At 39.4% G+C, this 16,362-nt stretch overlaps 1 protein-coding gene across 5 annotated transcripts in view; it reads left to right on the top strand.

Annotated features, from left to right (window-relative positions):
- IFT54 (intraflagellar transport 54) overlaps positions 1-16,362 on the top strand; it is a 372,547-nt gene that overhangs the window by 121,397 nt on the left and 234,788 nt on the right. For all 5 annotated transcript variants that reach the window (XM_086956264.1, XM_086956262.1, XM_086956261.1 and 2 more), the window contains exon 5: positions 8,625-9,026. In XM_086956264.1, coding sequence (XP_086812390.1) covers positions 8,625-9,026 — 402 coding nt within the window. The remainder of the gene's footprint in view (positions 1-8,624; positions 9,027-16,362) is intronic.

The raw sequence follows: 16,362 nt of genomic DNA, 5'->3' as shown, positions 1-16,362 counted from the left end.
ACTTTGACAGGTCAAGCATTCATTTCCTTGATGTTAAGGTGGAAAGACATGCAGGCAAGGTGACTACTACCATTTTCCGAAAACCAACTGATCGGAACTCAATGTTGCATTACCAAAGCTTTCATCGTGTTGGGTTGAAACAGAACTTACCTTTGTCCCAATTGATGCGTGTCAAACGCATCGTCACAAGTGATGAGACCTGTCAGGTTGAAATGAACAACATGGTTGAGAGGTTCAAAGCCCGTGGCTATCCGCCACAAACTCTACAAAAGGCAGTTACCCGGTGTGGGAATATAACTCGTGATGAACTACTACAGGTTCGCACCAGAACTGAAAACTCCCGAATGGTAGTAGTATCCAAGTATACGGTCTTGAGCAAGCATTTCAAAAACATCATCTCTAAACACTGGACACTATTGAGTTTGGAACCTGATTTCCAGGGAGCCTTTACAGAACAACCCATGTTTGCATATACAAGGGGCAGAAACTTGAAAGAAATGCTATGCAAACCCAAATCTGATGGTCAACCTGTTACCTACAAGGGCCTTCGCCCTTGTTACAATTGCAGTAACTGTCACAATTGCATCTTGGGGAATGTCGTCAACCACCCTATGAAGGGTTACCCCATAAAACTACGGGTGAATGCTACGTGCAATTCCATGAATGTTATCTATCTACTGAAGTGTCCTTGTGGCAAGTGCTATGTGGGACACACTGAACGTAAAGTCAGGATACGCTTGTTGGAGCACAAGAGTAACATAAGGACATGCAATACCAAATCCACTGTTGCTGCACACTTTCTGGAGCATAATCATACAGTTGCCCAGCTGAAATATCTCATTCTTGAACAAGTACCAGTGACACATGATAACAAAAGAACTTTATTGAAGAGGGAGAACTTTTGGATCCGTTACATGGCGACCATGCAGCCGCACGGGCTCAATGATCGCATGGAATTTCTATGTTACTTGTGAATTTTCATGATATGTTCTTGTTTGTCAATCTGAACTTGTTTGTCACCCTCTTTTTTACTTTTGTGTTATTTTTGCACCAGTTTGTGTATGTGTGTTTCATATTGTCGCTTGTTTGCGTTTTTATTTTTATTTTTCCAACTTACTCTGTCATCATTGTTTATTATAGTCTAGCTAGCGTTTTTGTTCTATGTTGTTGGGTGTTGTTTCACCACTCTAAGATGGCGCCTACACTTATGTGACCCTTTGTCCATCTTCCATATTCACACTGCATTGCTTATACCGGCTCTGCTTTCAGCGCGTTTGCATCGTGGTCTTTGATGTGGGATTTACGATTAGATTTCCAGCGCGCACTGTGAGTACCTCCTGGTGGGGACCTTTCTGTTAACATTGGGCATACTTTCACGGTCCTTCTGTTCATACCGCGTGTAACACAACTCGGGTGCATCTTTGTTATACGCTCATATTTATGGGTTTTTGCAATGCTTTCTTCACGCATGGGTTCACTCTGCTGGCTGACTATGTGGGAATTGAGCGGTGGCTCATGGCGCTTGTTATACTGTTGGCACGAGGCTATTGCACACATTATTCATTGTGGATGTTTATGGGCTTCTCGTTTTTGTTATTATTATTGTCATGTCCACACGCTTCCTTCTTTTGGTTCACTCACTGTTGGAAGTTCGGTTGCTTCATGGAGCACATCTCACGTTTTTACTCCATGTGTACGTTATTATTAGATTGGTTGCTTTCTTGTTACAGTTGACACTTGAACTAGAGCTGATTATGGCATTTCTTTTGTTTGTAGAGCTATCCCCTGAGGAAGGGCTATGTTGCAGCCCGAAATGCATTGGGATCTATGATTTCTGGACTGTTGTTTCGTTGATGATATATATCACCTATTTGTGGATCACGATGACTTATACATGGAGCATAATGTATATGTATTAAATGGCGATGAATCAGTAAACCTTTTTGGATTGAACCTTCATATGAAGTTTGCGTTAAATCATTAGACCTCTGTGTCTTTTCCACGCAGTGCACTGGGGAGTCTACCTCTCATCAGGGGTAGCCTTGTATTAGTCCATAATGAGGTAGAGGCAGGTTTTTATTAATGAATCATGAAAAGCTAAGCGGATCCACTACTATGTCGAAAAAGACAAACACATTGCAACTAGATTACTCATGCTGCATCAAAAAAGGCCCTATAAAATAGAAAATGTGGACATCTTTTTGGGGACTGAAGCTGCGAAAGTCATTTATGACCCACTGAGAGCTCTTTGGCAGGCAAAATTCGAGAATCTATACAATTGATGTTGAAAGAACTGACAGATAGATAGATGGAGATAGGGGCTGATAGCATAGGCCTTCAGAATTAAAGCATAGCTGCTTTAAACGAACAGGAAAAGACTTGGCTAACACTTTCAGTGCAAGTTCGTAACTCAGCTCAGGTGCTATTCCAATGAGAATACTTACATGCCTTTTGCATAGGAAATAAATCTGGAAGTGTACGCCATGATCAGACACTGTCATGAACGACAGTTGATCTTCAGCGTATTTTAGATGCTTTACCAGGCCAGGGATTTCCCCTCCTATATCTCTCGGTCACAGTGATCAGACCTATATGTCCCAATGTGTTTGTTGTTTGGTGGATGTGAGTGGGGAGGTGGCCTATAAGAAGGGTGTAGTCTCTCTAATTACCATATAGAAGGTTTGTTTATGCTTGTTGTCTCCTCATTCATTGATTCTCCAGATGTTCAACTTGTTAAGAAACTTGAAGAGGGTGTAGATAGCTTCAATCTACCCATGCAGAATTTGTATTGTAGGTCAACTGTAATCTTGCAGTTTGTAGTCTGCCACTTCTCAATTTCAGATCTGATAATCCACTAAAGCATGAAACTATTGCTGATTAATTGGCTCACTTATTCTTTAAATGTGATAAATCAACAGACATCTTTATCTGAGACTTCATATACAGTTCATCAATGAAAAAACACCATCTGTGGCACTGTAGACTTCTATTGAACAGCTCCTAGCACTATACTTGATTGGCTTTCTGAAGCTTTACTCAATGGGTGAATCTGAATCATTCTCTAAATATGCAACTTTGCTGCTGCAACTTTGTGCCTGCCTCCTGCATTTTTTTACTCTAAAATCCTATTCCTAACCAGTTCAGGAGGGAGGAGAGCAAGGATCAACAATACTGGTTACAGTAGTATGTAAATTGTTATGGTTCCAGTACCCTTATTGAGGCTCGAGTGAAGTACAATAAAGTATATGAATCCTTGGAATTGTTATGGGCCGAATGCTGTGAAGTGGGCATCACAAGTTTCCAGAAGATAAAAGACATTTATATAATCCAGAGATCTGAAAATGATCACAATCCACAGCATTTAACACTTCGTAAACATATTGAAGAGTATGCCTGGGACAAACAACCAGCGGGTGAGCTAATAGTAGAAAAAGATGATTTGATCCTGCTCCCTGAATAAACAGCTACAAGAAATATGGAGTCGGCCATTTTATACGGATCACATAAAAGAAGCAGAAGAGACGACAGATACACAAGTGTGGGATCTTCAAAAGTGCAATGTTCTAATAAGAGACACATTTTTGTTTATCTTCAAAAACCCAAAATTCTTCCATCTTAAAGAACCAGATACGGTCACCCCTGATTAAAATCTGCAAAGTTAACAAAAAAACAGCACGAAGACAACTAAAAATTCTTTATAAAAGGAGCTTCCCAAGCAATAAAGCAACTAAAAAAATGGCAGAAGCTGGAAATTCATAAGCTCAAGAGAAAACAACAGGCTGTCTATGGATCGAATTACTTAAAACAATTTGCAAAAAAAGTTAAGGAAATTCTGGGGCCTAAGTAGTCTGGGAAACAAGTTGATTAGATCAGGAGGAGCCTGTGATATTCCATGTATAGCATAGAAAGAACATCTAGAAGCACTATATAGAGGGCCAACACTAAATACTTCCTCGGATAATAGCATCGGAGGCCAAGACAGTTATGTCACATTACCAGAGGTGTTTAAATGACTCCTCTCTGAATGTATTAATTTGAGAGCCCCTCACCCAAACAGCCTTCCATTGACAATGATGAAGAAAGCACTTTATGTCATAAAAGAATCCCTTTGGGCACCTTAATTAAGAGACACCAATTATTTCTACCACATACACATATATAACTAAAACATAAAAATCTAACTATTGAAGCAATGTCAGAATTATAAAAACATAACTCTATAGCCACAAATAAATTCAGTTTGCACAGTTTATTCAGGTATCTTTAAAAAAAGACCAGTTAAAATAGAAACATAATTAAAATATAATTAAAATTGGGAACACAGACAATATATAAAGGAACAAAAAATATACAAAAAACCATAAACACTTCCTATTGCTAAAAAGGAAGGTACAACATAAGAATTAATATTCCGCAGCTGTCAGAATAATCCTTAATCAGTGTGCAATGTACTTCTCCCTTTATTTCAACGCGTTTCAAAGGACAAATGTATTATAGCCGCCTTCATCAGGAATATATTAGCTGTCTTCCCAAAGACCTCTTAAAAGCAAGACTGCCTTAACGTAAGGGGTTTAAAGCCGCCTTTCTTGATAAAAAGACCACGAACAATGTAACACCTGGTTACTTATTAGGTTGCACAAGAGTGTCTTAATCTGATTTCCACAAAATTTCTTTCAAAATATTCTCAGCCACAATCAAATGGATATGGAAAGATCCTTATCGCGAATTGCTACTTGGTATTAGTGTCCAGAAATTCGTAGCCTAAGCGTAGTCTGTGCTTCTATAAAAATTAGAACTTTAAAAAGCGTAACAATGCGATAAATGTGCACGCAGTACGTTGGCCATATGGAAAAAAGATGGCGTGTTACATGTATTTACACATGTCTCATCGTTCGCAATATAGATAATTTTCGACTGACGGAGTCTGTGCTTGGAAGATAGAGAGCTCTACCCAGCCTCTCGAATCTCTTCCGTTATAATTTATAACTTCTCAAATACACGTCCGGTAGGTTTGACAAAAAGAAACCTACATTGCACACTGATTAAGGATTATTCTGACAGCTGCGGAATATTAATTCTTATGTTGTACCTCCCTTTTTAGCAATAGGAAGTGTTTATGGTTTTTTGTATATTTTTTGTTCCTTTATATATTGTCTGTGTTCCCAATTTTAATTATATTTTAATTATGTTTCTATTTTAACTGGTCTTTTTTTAAAGATACCTGAATAAACTGTGCCAACTGAATTTATTTGTTGTTATAAAGTTATGTTTTTATAATTCTGACATTGCTTCAATAGTTTGATTTTTATGTTTTAGTTATATCTGTTTATGTGGTCAAAAGAATTGGTGTCTCTTAATTAAGGTGCCCAAAAGGAATCTTTTATGACATAAAGTCAGTTCTGGTACCCTATCCCTTTGGCTTTGGGGTCCCTCTCTCTTTTATTAGAAATGATGAAGAAAGACCTGCCTCCTGGAGTGTGTTTTTGGCCACCATAATTAGCTCAGTGCTACTTGCAGGGCATGTTCTCCTGTCTTTATAAGCACAGCCCTAAACATTCTCTGAAGAGCTATAATCTGATAACTCTGCTTGACATGGAAGGGAAAATCTTTGCCAAGCATGTATTAACTTTCTTTCAAAAATGGGTCACTGCAGCCAAGAGATTAACATTCCACCAAGCCAGCTTTCGAAAAGATACCTATACTATCAATAACATCCTGGCGCTGACCATCCTTATCCAGAGACTATTAAGAGTCAAAAATAAAAGCCTATTTGTATATTTTATTGACTTCTCAATGGCTTTCAATAGAGTTAACATAGCCAAATTATGGTCTGAATTGGAAGCATGGGGAATTGAGGCCGGTCTGCTAAAACCTATCATGGATTTACACAGCGACACATGGGTGAGAGTGAAACTCGTCCATGGTAAAGGAATGTCCCCAAAAATCCTCACCAATAACGGTCTAAAACAAGGTTGCATTTTAGCCCAGTTGCTGTTCAATTTATATATCTTCTAATCTCACAGAGGTGCTGCAGGTAGTGAGGAGTGACTTCCCTAAACTATAAAGCACTAAAGTGGAATCACTGGAATACGCTAAAGATATTGTGATGTTAGCAACTATGCAGATAGGGCTCCAAAACCAGCTGGCCAGCTGACTTGCATACAGTTTGACTAATTACCTACAGATCAACATAAGTTCAGTTGTAAAAACCCTGCTACACCTGGTTTATAGGGCTGGATGATATCGAGCAGGTGCCCACCTATTCATATCTGGGGATGTAAATTAATAGCATACTAAACTGGAAAGCCCAAATGGAATATTTGCAAAAGAATCTAATGGTTGGATTCGGAGCTATAAAAAGCTTTGTCCCAAAATATGGTGGAAATGCCATTGAATCTACTGTGACTGTACCTAATTCCAAGCTGGTATTAGCATGCTCTTATGGAGCAATATGCTGGCTGCCAACAATTATTAGGAGTACAGAAAAATAATTTATGGGCAGGATAAGGAAGATTTTCAATCTGTGGACAGCCACTCCACAATGTCTAATTAGGTTGCAACTGGGCCTATGTCGTTCAAGGCCCGGACAAATATTAACTGTATCAATTATTATAGACAGTAAGGGGGCATCCTACAGCACTATAAAATATCTTATAAATAAAGAACTGGTTAATTCATATAATGATATTCCAGTGGCAGAATCTCGTGTGAAGGTTTTCCTGATTCAATATAATCTGCCTTTCTTAAACAAATTATATAAAATTACCAAAGCTGCTCGGAAGCGTCTGCTAAAGCAAGAAACTAAAATGGTCATCCATCTTCTTGATGTCAAGAGGACATCTCAACACAAAAGCAGTGTATACTTTGAAGTCCTACTAATTTCAAAGGCAACCATATCTAGATTTTGACTTTAACTTTAAGGTAATTTCCTCCTTTTTGCGCTTCAGACTTTTTTTTTACCATTCCTCTAGTTTGATGGTCGATGGGAACAACATTTGCGTACTAATTGTAAGGTACTGTCTCTGTAATACAGAGACGGAAACATTGGAACTTGTTATCTGTTTATGCCCTGAACTAACTGACTTTAGAAAGAAGCTGCTGAAAAACTCCTTCAACACAGAAAGGATAAGAACTATAGGTGAGGCTATTCCTCTCAGTTGTCAGGTATTGACATCCAATCAAGGGGGACAGGTGACAAAATGTTAATATCTAGCATTTTAAAAGATGGGAAAGTAAATCTGACGATTCAAGCCATAGAACAATACAAAGTTTTGCTTCTCATTTCTTTTAAATGTTTTTTTTAATGTAATGTGTTAAAGTAATTTCACAAAACCCTTTAAACCTTGTGAAGATGGTTGATATTTATTGTCTATTGTATGATTTTAATATTTCACATATTGTGTTTGGTTTTAAATAGTCTGATAAATAAAATACTACTACTACACAAGTTTCCTTCTTGATTGCCAGAATAAAGACCAAATCTCCCCTGTAGGTATGATGCCACCATGCAAATAGTACACATGTGAAAGGTGTTGTGTGTTCTTTAAAGGGTTCCAGCTAGGAGGAAAAAGCCACAAACGGCTGAAAAAAACGCATGGGCACTGTGGATCATTCATGATTGAAGATGTTGAAAATTATAGGGGCGGATAAGGAATGCAAATGTATTGCAGCACATTCATCTCAGAGACAGACAATGACATAAAAATAAACAGATTAGCAACTTTTTGATTTAGGAACTTTAGACCGCAAAACCTTGGGTAGAACTAAACTTAAAGCTAGTGACAACACTTCTTTAACTAAATGTAATCTTTCAAGCAGACAAACAACCTCCTATTTGATATCCATCTTCTCCTCTATGCCTCAGTGCCCTGCCATTCACCTTTTTGTGCAAACACTCTACACAGGCTGTGAAATACATGTTCAAGTAAATGTGACAGCATAAATGCCAACCCCACTGTAGTGGCACAGGCACATGTCACACTGGTCCGTGATTGAAAGGAACTGAAGCGTTCTGACTTCTGTAGCTGGATCGCAAAGTCAATCTCACAACCTTCTGCCTCTGATACGTCTCCTTTCTGGATGTAACAGAAATGTACCAAAACCTGAGAACTATTTAGATTAGTTGTTTTTACTTATCCTTTTGAAGTGATGTAATTTACGTGTCTCATGTCCTTTTGTTGCTGTGGCATTATGAGTGAATTCATGCACTTCGACCAACACACATCTGTTGCCTTTGGAGTGACTCTAGATAATTTTGCTATAAAAAAGGAGCTTAGGCCGGTTTCTTTTCCTTCTATGCTTTGCCATTCTTCACCCTTGTTAGAGTTTAGGTCAGTCACATTTTATGTTTACTTAATCTCATGTCACATTCATTGAGCTCAATGGAGGATTTAACCTGGTTGTGAAGAACATGGAAAAGTGGAAGAGAAGAAGAGGCCCAGGTCGTTGGTGTTTTCTCTGATTCCAATTGGAGAAAAATAAGTTTGGACTTGAGTTGATGCTAAAAACTCTTGCATCAAAACACTCCATTGATATGTGCCTTTGTTGGTGTTGAGCTTCTCTATGTGGTTGAATCCATTTTTGATAGGTATCCTATTACATACTTGACTTTTTTTTCTTTGTAGGAAAGAAAAACCTCTGAAATTCGTGAGCGTAGTACAAGTAAGGATCGAAAAGAGCGAGAACATGTAAAAGAAGAAGACAGAAGGAGGACTGAGAAGGAGAGGGAGAGAGAGAGGGGTTTGGAGAAAGATTCAGTCCGGGAAGTGGAAAAACCTGACCATGAAAAAAACCGGGGGAAAGCAGTCAAGCCAGAGAAAGAGAAGACTCGAGAAAAGGACCGGGAGAAAGGACATGAAAAAGACAAAAGGAGTGATGGAGGTAGAGGGAAAGAGAGAGATAAGGATCGGACTAAAGAACGAGAGAAGGAGAAGGGGAGAGAGCGTGACAAGGATCATGAACGTGACCGAGAACGTGATCGAGATTTGGAGCGGCGGAGAGAGCGAACCAGAGATCCAGAGAGAAAGGTGAGGAATAGTGGTGTGGTAAAAGGCTAGCAAGTAGAATATAAGTGTGAAAGATAATTGTATGTAGAGAGTGAGAAAGGTGTGTCAGTGATGTAGAGTGTTTGTATACTATGAGATCAAAAGTGTGGAAGGAGACTTAAGGTTATCTAGATAGAAAGAACAGTTTGTGTTGTTTAAGAGGTCTCTGGTGTGGATTCTGAACAGCTCTGGGGCTTCAAATCATATTACAGACCTCTTTTAATGAAAACCGACTCAACATCTGAAATATCTTTATTCAAGTTGTTGTTCTAAAATAAAATATTTTGTACAGTGTCCAAAAGCATAACTTCAAATACACATGGTATGACAGATTTCAATATGGCACCAATAGATTGGGCAAAAAAATGAAGTGTTCAGTTTCATAAGATTGGGCATCACACAAACAACTAATATTTGTGCCTTTATTCCGTTTAGAGGTAAAGGTTTTAAATTCAAAGTTGCTAAAGTTTAATGTAAAGAGAGTAAAGAAAGACAAGATATTTACAATCCAGATGCATCACTCTTCAAATGGGTCACCAATGATAATATTTTAAAGTAGAGCCATCCCCAAGTTCCTTAATTTTTAACCTGAGCCCAGCATTCAACCTTCATGTTCAGCCAACTGTTTTTTAGCACTTTTCTGGGCCAAACCACACAGGTTTGTCAAACCAGCATTTCATTTTTTTTTTGTGTTTTTTATTGAAGAGTGCATACATCAAAGGATGATACATTAAGACAAGATGCTTTTTCCAGTTCCACCCATTAAATGTTACAAACGTGCAAAGCATATGGAGATATAATATAAAGCTGCAAAACATGTTAAAAGATAAGTAAAATTATTCCTACCTTACTTTTCCGCCAACGAATTGCCTGTTGTCAATATCAGTGATTGTTTGCATCATTTGGTACTAGGACTGTTAAGCTTGAAGTGAACTCTGGTCCTTTAAGTACAGGAAAAAAGATTTAGAGTTTGATGAGCAGTTTGTCCTGCATTTAGAAATACGGAAGGAAATTGTACCAGGTGCAACAATGAATCCTTTCGAAGTTGGGACATTTGAAAATAATAATTTGCCATGTAGGCAGTATATGAAATGTATACTCTCAATATAGAACTTCAAAAATGGATATAAACTTAAGAATATGATTTATTTTCTTTAAAATGGGTAACTCCTCACATAGACTTGTTTAGAACAGAGATAAAGGTACTATGCAAAATAATCCTAGCAATGCTCACACAAGGTAGTTCTTTTGGGATACAATTTCAATCCGTTTGTGTGGAGTTTTGTGTATATTTGTTTTCTTTAGCAGCAAGCAGTAAAGCATTGTCAACAAGGTCTTGTTAAATATTTAATTGAAAGAGATTTAATATTTTGACAGAAGAGATTATCCACAAAGGATATCTTCTTCTGATGTGATTATTTCTTAAACATGCCATCAACAAGTTGCCAGTTTTATCTACCAAAACTTTATCGTGTATCTGAAAATTCTTTGTGAGCCCTGGACAAGGTGTGCTACTTTCCATCACTTTGAATAAATCTTTTTTTCAAGGGTTGAAAGGGGTGTGGTTAAAACTGCCCCTATTTAAGAAAGTAATGGACACTTGTAAGGGCGCAAATGTTCACCTGACCGGTTTGTTGGCGCTATGAAACATTTCCAGTTGGAGTCCTGCAAAATTAGCTCACTTTAAAAACATTTAATGGAGTTCAGTGGAATCTTGAAGGTACTAACAGTTATTTTGGAAATAGCCAGGTTTTCAGGTTCTTTCTGAACCCAGTGAGAGTTGGACTAGCTCTAATGGGAGCAGGGAGAGAATTCCAGAGTTGAGCTGCTGTGACTTGGAAGGCTCTACCTCCCAGTCTGGTTCTTCTGAAGTTCGAAATGCAGACCAGATTTGCAGAGGCAGATTGCAAATTCCTCTGGGGTCTGTAGCGTCTAAAATGATTTTGCAGATCCTGGGGACCTGTTTTGTTTATGACTTTATAGACCACCACCATAGATGTAAAGATTATTTTCTCCTTGACTGGGAGCCAGTGTCATTCTCTTAAGCTACTAGAGGATGAGTCAAATCTGGATTTGTTTTGAGCGAGCTTGCCAGCTGCTGCTTGTACTCAATATAGTCTCTTTATCAAGTTTTCTAAGACCTCCAGGAGAAGAGCATTGCAGTAGTCAGTTCTGCTTAGAGTCTTGCTTTGCATTACTCGTTTTCATGCTGGCTAGAGCAAAAGCAGTACAATCTCACAGAGGTTGTGGAGAAGGCCAAAGCAGGTGCCAGCAGTTTTATTGATATGGGTCTCCTGAGTCAGTTAATCATCCACAAGAATGCTTAGGTTCCTGACTACGTGTGATTTTTTGAGGTTATCTGTGAGAGTCCAGGGCCAGTAACCCTGCAGGAGATAATGGGGTTTTTTGTAGGGTGCGCAGTATAGAAACTCTGTTTTTCCTTTATTGAATTTCCGAGAGGTCCTTTTCAGCCACTTGGTCGTTTTGTTGAGGTAGTTGTGCGGGCCTTCCACTGGAGTATGATTGCTTTTATCTAAGGCCAAGATCAACTGCATCTCGTCTGCATAGTTTACAAACTAGCTCCTATAAGATCTAATAGTGGTCCGCATCAGTCGTGGATATATGTTCGAGTATGGGGCTCAGAGCAGAGCCTTGAGGTACCCCATACTCGGTTCTCCTAAATTTCGATCGAAAGGGTGGAAGTGGGATTGCCCATAATCTGTATGTCAGAAAGGATTCTCTCCATTTTAGGAGAGTGGCATCTACACCTATCTACTGCAGCCTAATAATGAGAGAGTGATGATTCATTGTGTTAAACGCAGCTGAGTGATCTAGGAACAACAGAACTGCTGTTTAACCACTGTCCATTCTCATCCTTAACTTATTGAAGGTGAGAATAAACGCAGATATTGTCCTGTGGGCTGGTCTAAAACCCATTAGCTCCAATTCCAGAATATTGTGCTTTTCCAAATAGCACGTCAATTTGTTGATGATGTATTTCTCCATTATTTTTATTGGAAAAGGAAGTTGTGAGATCGACCAGTAGTTACTGGGATAATTTCTGTCTGCCGTTGGCTTCTTTAGCAATGGGGTAACCAGGGCTTTCTTCCAGGCCTACGGCACCATGCCTGTCGTCAGTGATTGGTTGCAAATTTTATATAAGCAAAGTAACGGTTTCTCTGCCCTTTATTTCCACATAGTAGATGCAATAGGGTCTAGGAGGGAGCCCGGGCAGATTATATGGGCAGTTGCTTGAAATCCTCCTGCTCAAATCCTACACATCCCTCTTAATTTAGTGGGACCTCCTTCCATTAGTGTCTCAATGGCTTTCCCTTCCACATGTGTCTCAAAGGTTTCCTCCTTGTTAACGTGTGTAGATGGATTCTTAGATTCTCCATTAATGTCTTGTAGGATAAGCTCAATTTTATTGTGGAATAACTCGGACAGCTTATCACAGAGTGCCTGTGATGGTTTTATGGTTTGCTTCCAGCAAGCCAGGCTTGCTAAATTCCTAACCAAACCGAAAATGTTGCTTGATTTATTTATTGCTTCTGTGATTGTATTGTATTACCCTGCCATACATACAGCGAATGCGGACTGAGCCTAGAACTTTTGGAGAAATAATCTTGAGAGTGGACTTCAGGTCATGCCTTTGATCGGAGCTATGCAGGACACTGAATATTGTCTCTCAAGTGATTAAAGTCCCCAATGACCAGTTGAAGGAAACTGTATCATGACACACTTGAAATTCTGAAGTTACTCTATTCTAATAAAAGGTAACTTTTTCTTGTAGCCGTTGCCATCCGAACTGTGAAAAGACACTTAATAAAGACCATTGCAAGGAGTCTAATATTAGCTGTTGTTCTATATCCTCTGTCCACAATAGTAATTAGGGCACTGCTTGCCCTATGCCTTTAAAATTGTGAAGCCTTAAACCAGAGGCATGACTCAAAGACGTTTTAAAGAGATATTGGTCTGGTCTTGGTTTGAATCATGCTTGCTACCAAAAGAACAGTTGGCACTGGGACATACTTAAGTATCAAATTGAAGCTGGCGTAGAATTTCAAATAGCTTTCACCACTGGCAACAGCTGACCCTTTTTTTACATTCAAGGATGTGCTCACTTCTTTCAGACATCAACAGCATTGAGATGGCTGCACTGCTTAAGAGGACAATTTGGATAATGCACCTCTGCGTGAGAATGCATGTGGGAGGATTTTAACACAGACTGTCCATATGAGGATTATCTGAAAACCCACACCATCGCTAGTGGACGACTTGTAAATTTTCATGTGCCAATGTTCATAGATTTTGCATACTCACCCAAAAAATGCTTTTCACACTCTGGAAAACCGAAGATGAATGGTCTCAAATATAGAGAAGAAACACTTCCCACCACAAGACCCCAAATATGTGAGCAGTTATCCGGAGACCGATTCCATGATTGTCACTGAGAAGAGCAAGAGGATGGAACATAAAAGAAAGGAATATACTGAGGCACAGAAACAATTTAGGCCGGAAAATTCACTGGTCCTACTAATAGTAGTGTGTGATGTTAATACATTTTTCCTCTCCAAACGTTATGAACATTTTTTCAAAATGCTGCATCTTTGCAATCTTTGTGATGGTTGCAAAGCTTAATTTTACAAAATTGTTTTAGACTTTTCAATGGAGACGTCTCTGGCCAAAAATGTATTTGCAAGAAAATGTGTTCACAAGCTTCCTCACACCCTTCAGAATCCAAAGATCTTAAACTTTGCAGAACTTATCAAACAAAATGTATATTTTACTTACTACTATCTACTAATACGGTATGACTGGGACAATAGGTGCAATAAATATACTTATTTATTTCTTCTTTGGTGAAGACAAAAGGAAACAGTCTCTATCATGTGAGAAGTTAGTTTTGAAAAACTCCATTTGTGCTAAACTTGATGCCTTGACGCTGGCTAAACAGCCAGCCTACACATACCTATTGTGGCACCTTTATTAGCAGTATTTTACTGTTTTTAGAACTTTTTTTAAAAGCAGCACCAGGACAAATCTAAACTAGAAATACTACAAGCAAGATTAAATAGCAGAGGTAAGGCTCACAATTCTGGTCACAAGAGTTCAGGAGCAGCAAAGTAGTTACAGAGGTATCTAAGGAAGAGTAGGCAGATTTAGGAAAATCGCAAAATCAGCATCCTTTAACCATGCCATACCTTTCAGAACTTGACATTGTGGTAGTTCTATAGCAAAGGAACAAGACTGATGCAATGGAAAAGTGCACAAAGCCTATTCGGTCAACAAGACTGGGGAAGCATGCCATACCATGCCATACCAGTGCCATCATGTTAAGTACAGGTATTTCTGGAAAGGGTTCATTAGGCCATCCCAAGTTTAAATCACCTGGGTCTATTTTATGTATCTCTCAAACTAAGGAAGCACAATTCTTCATCCCAATCTTAAATTTAAGATAGTAAAACATATATATACAAAACAGGAAGAACCCTGGAGCATCATTACTGAGCGTATGTGTGAAAGGCAACTATGGTTGTGGCCCAAGCCAGGAGAGGATGGTGGACACCCACATGCTTCACCTGTTTCGCTATGTCATGAACGTATTGCAAATGACCAAAAGAAGACCGCTCCAAAGGCCTGAGGGCTCCCGTTTGTCCCTTAGATCGAAGCCCACAATGAACTGCTTACACTCCTTTCCCCTGAATATCAAAGGTCAGCCAGTGAGGAACCCCCTACTGGTTTGAGTAGCTCTGCGCACAGAGAGGGTCCGAGTGTTGATCCGAGTACCTGAAGAAACTGCAGGTTCTCTTTTTGATACAGGAATGCACTCGGGATTGAGGTCAACATCCCTGCAGACACAGTTAGGGAGAGCATGGTGTGGGGCACAACACCCTGATGAATAGTCTTGAGGGTATTGGCCAGCGGGTGGGACCACTGGCACAAGATTGAGTCGAATGCAGAATTCAAAGGTGAAAAAGCAGACTGTTGACTCTGAGTAGGCAGTTGCTAAATGCTAAATCCCTCGGTTTCATTCTCAACAACAGACTTAATCTTCAAGGACAAATATTTTCTGTGCCCAGAAGTGTACATTGCCAACGCAATTTGCTGTGGGTATCCACCAGTTTATTCTTGAACAAGACCTAAAGTCCCCTATTCAGGCACTTGTACTTTCCACACTGTATTATGAGAATTCACTTCTCAATGGCCTACCTAACTCAATGGCCCTAACGACTTCAAGCACACAGTGCTTGCCCTAGTGATTCCCAGGTTGGCCTATGGAAGTGCAACCCTCTCTCGACTGCCCAGGTCCAAACTGGCTGCTTTAAAGGCCTAGCTAAATGCTGTTGTAAGGCTCATCCCCGGATCAAAAAGAAGCAACCATATCACCCTGATCTGAAATCCTTCAACTGGCTCCCATACGAAGCTAGAATCCAGCGAAACATTGTCTGCATGACAAATAAAGCCCTCCACTTCTAAACCCCTAGTTAAATTGCTCAGAAGCTTGAACATTCTGGTGGCTCCAAATCATGGAGAAACTCCAACACCTTACTTCTGAAACCACAGAGATTCTAAAAGAAGAAAACGTGCAACCGATCTTTCTCTGGGCTTGCTCCGATAATTTGGAACATCTTGCCCCCTGAAGTCAGAATGTTTCCTTCAAGATAGAAGTCAAAGTATTACTTATGAACAAATTTCCTCCCTAGATACTAAGATACCCTTCTCTCCTCAATCACACTCATGACTACTTCTCACCAGCTACTTTAGTGTTTTCGACTTATTAGTCCTGACTTTACCCTTCATTTTCTCGACACTGCGTGATCCTACAGTTTTATCCAGTATTGGGGTATCTTTCATAGATTCACATGCCTGAATCATTCCCAGTCGTCGAGGCGGGAGTCCCATGATAAAATACAAAAGCAGTTCCCCAAGTAAAGAAGAGTAGTAGGCTAAAAGAAAGACCAAGGGCCTAGATCATTATATGAAAATAACCAAACATTAGTTCCAACCAATCAGCAACCAGCACGCTCTAGAACCTTCCCAGCAGAGGCAGTTCTCCCTGAGTGCCTACTCAGTTCTTCACTTCATTTCTTCAGGATGTCTGATGAGAAGGCTCTTTTTAGACCCTGCAGGACCTGTGAGAAGAAGAGCGTCCATGTGGATTACCAGCATAAAAGACTGCATCTACTGCCTTCATCCAAAGCATGTTGCTAAAGATTGTAAAATTTGCCGTACCTTCTCTACTAAAACTCTTAGGGATAGGAAGGCAAGACTACTTTTATGGCTAAAATCTTCCTCGGCTGAGGAGGATGACAAG

The sequence above is a fragment of the Lissotriton vulgaris genome, chromosome 2_1 (assembly GCF_964263255.1).
Source record: "Lissotriton vulgaris chromosome 2_1, aLisVul1.2, whole genome shotgun sequence".
Taxonomy (NCBI): domain Eukaryota; kingdom Metazoa; phylum Chordata; class Amphibia; order Caudata; family Salamandridae; genus Lissotriton; species Lissotriton vulgaris.
The sequence above is the reverse complement of the archived record's forward strand: the minus strand, read 5'-3'. Positions and strand labels throughout refer to the sequence as shown.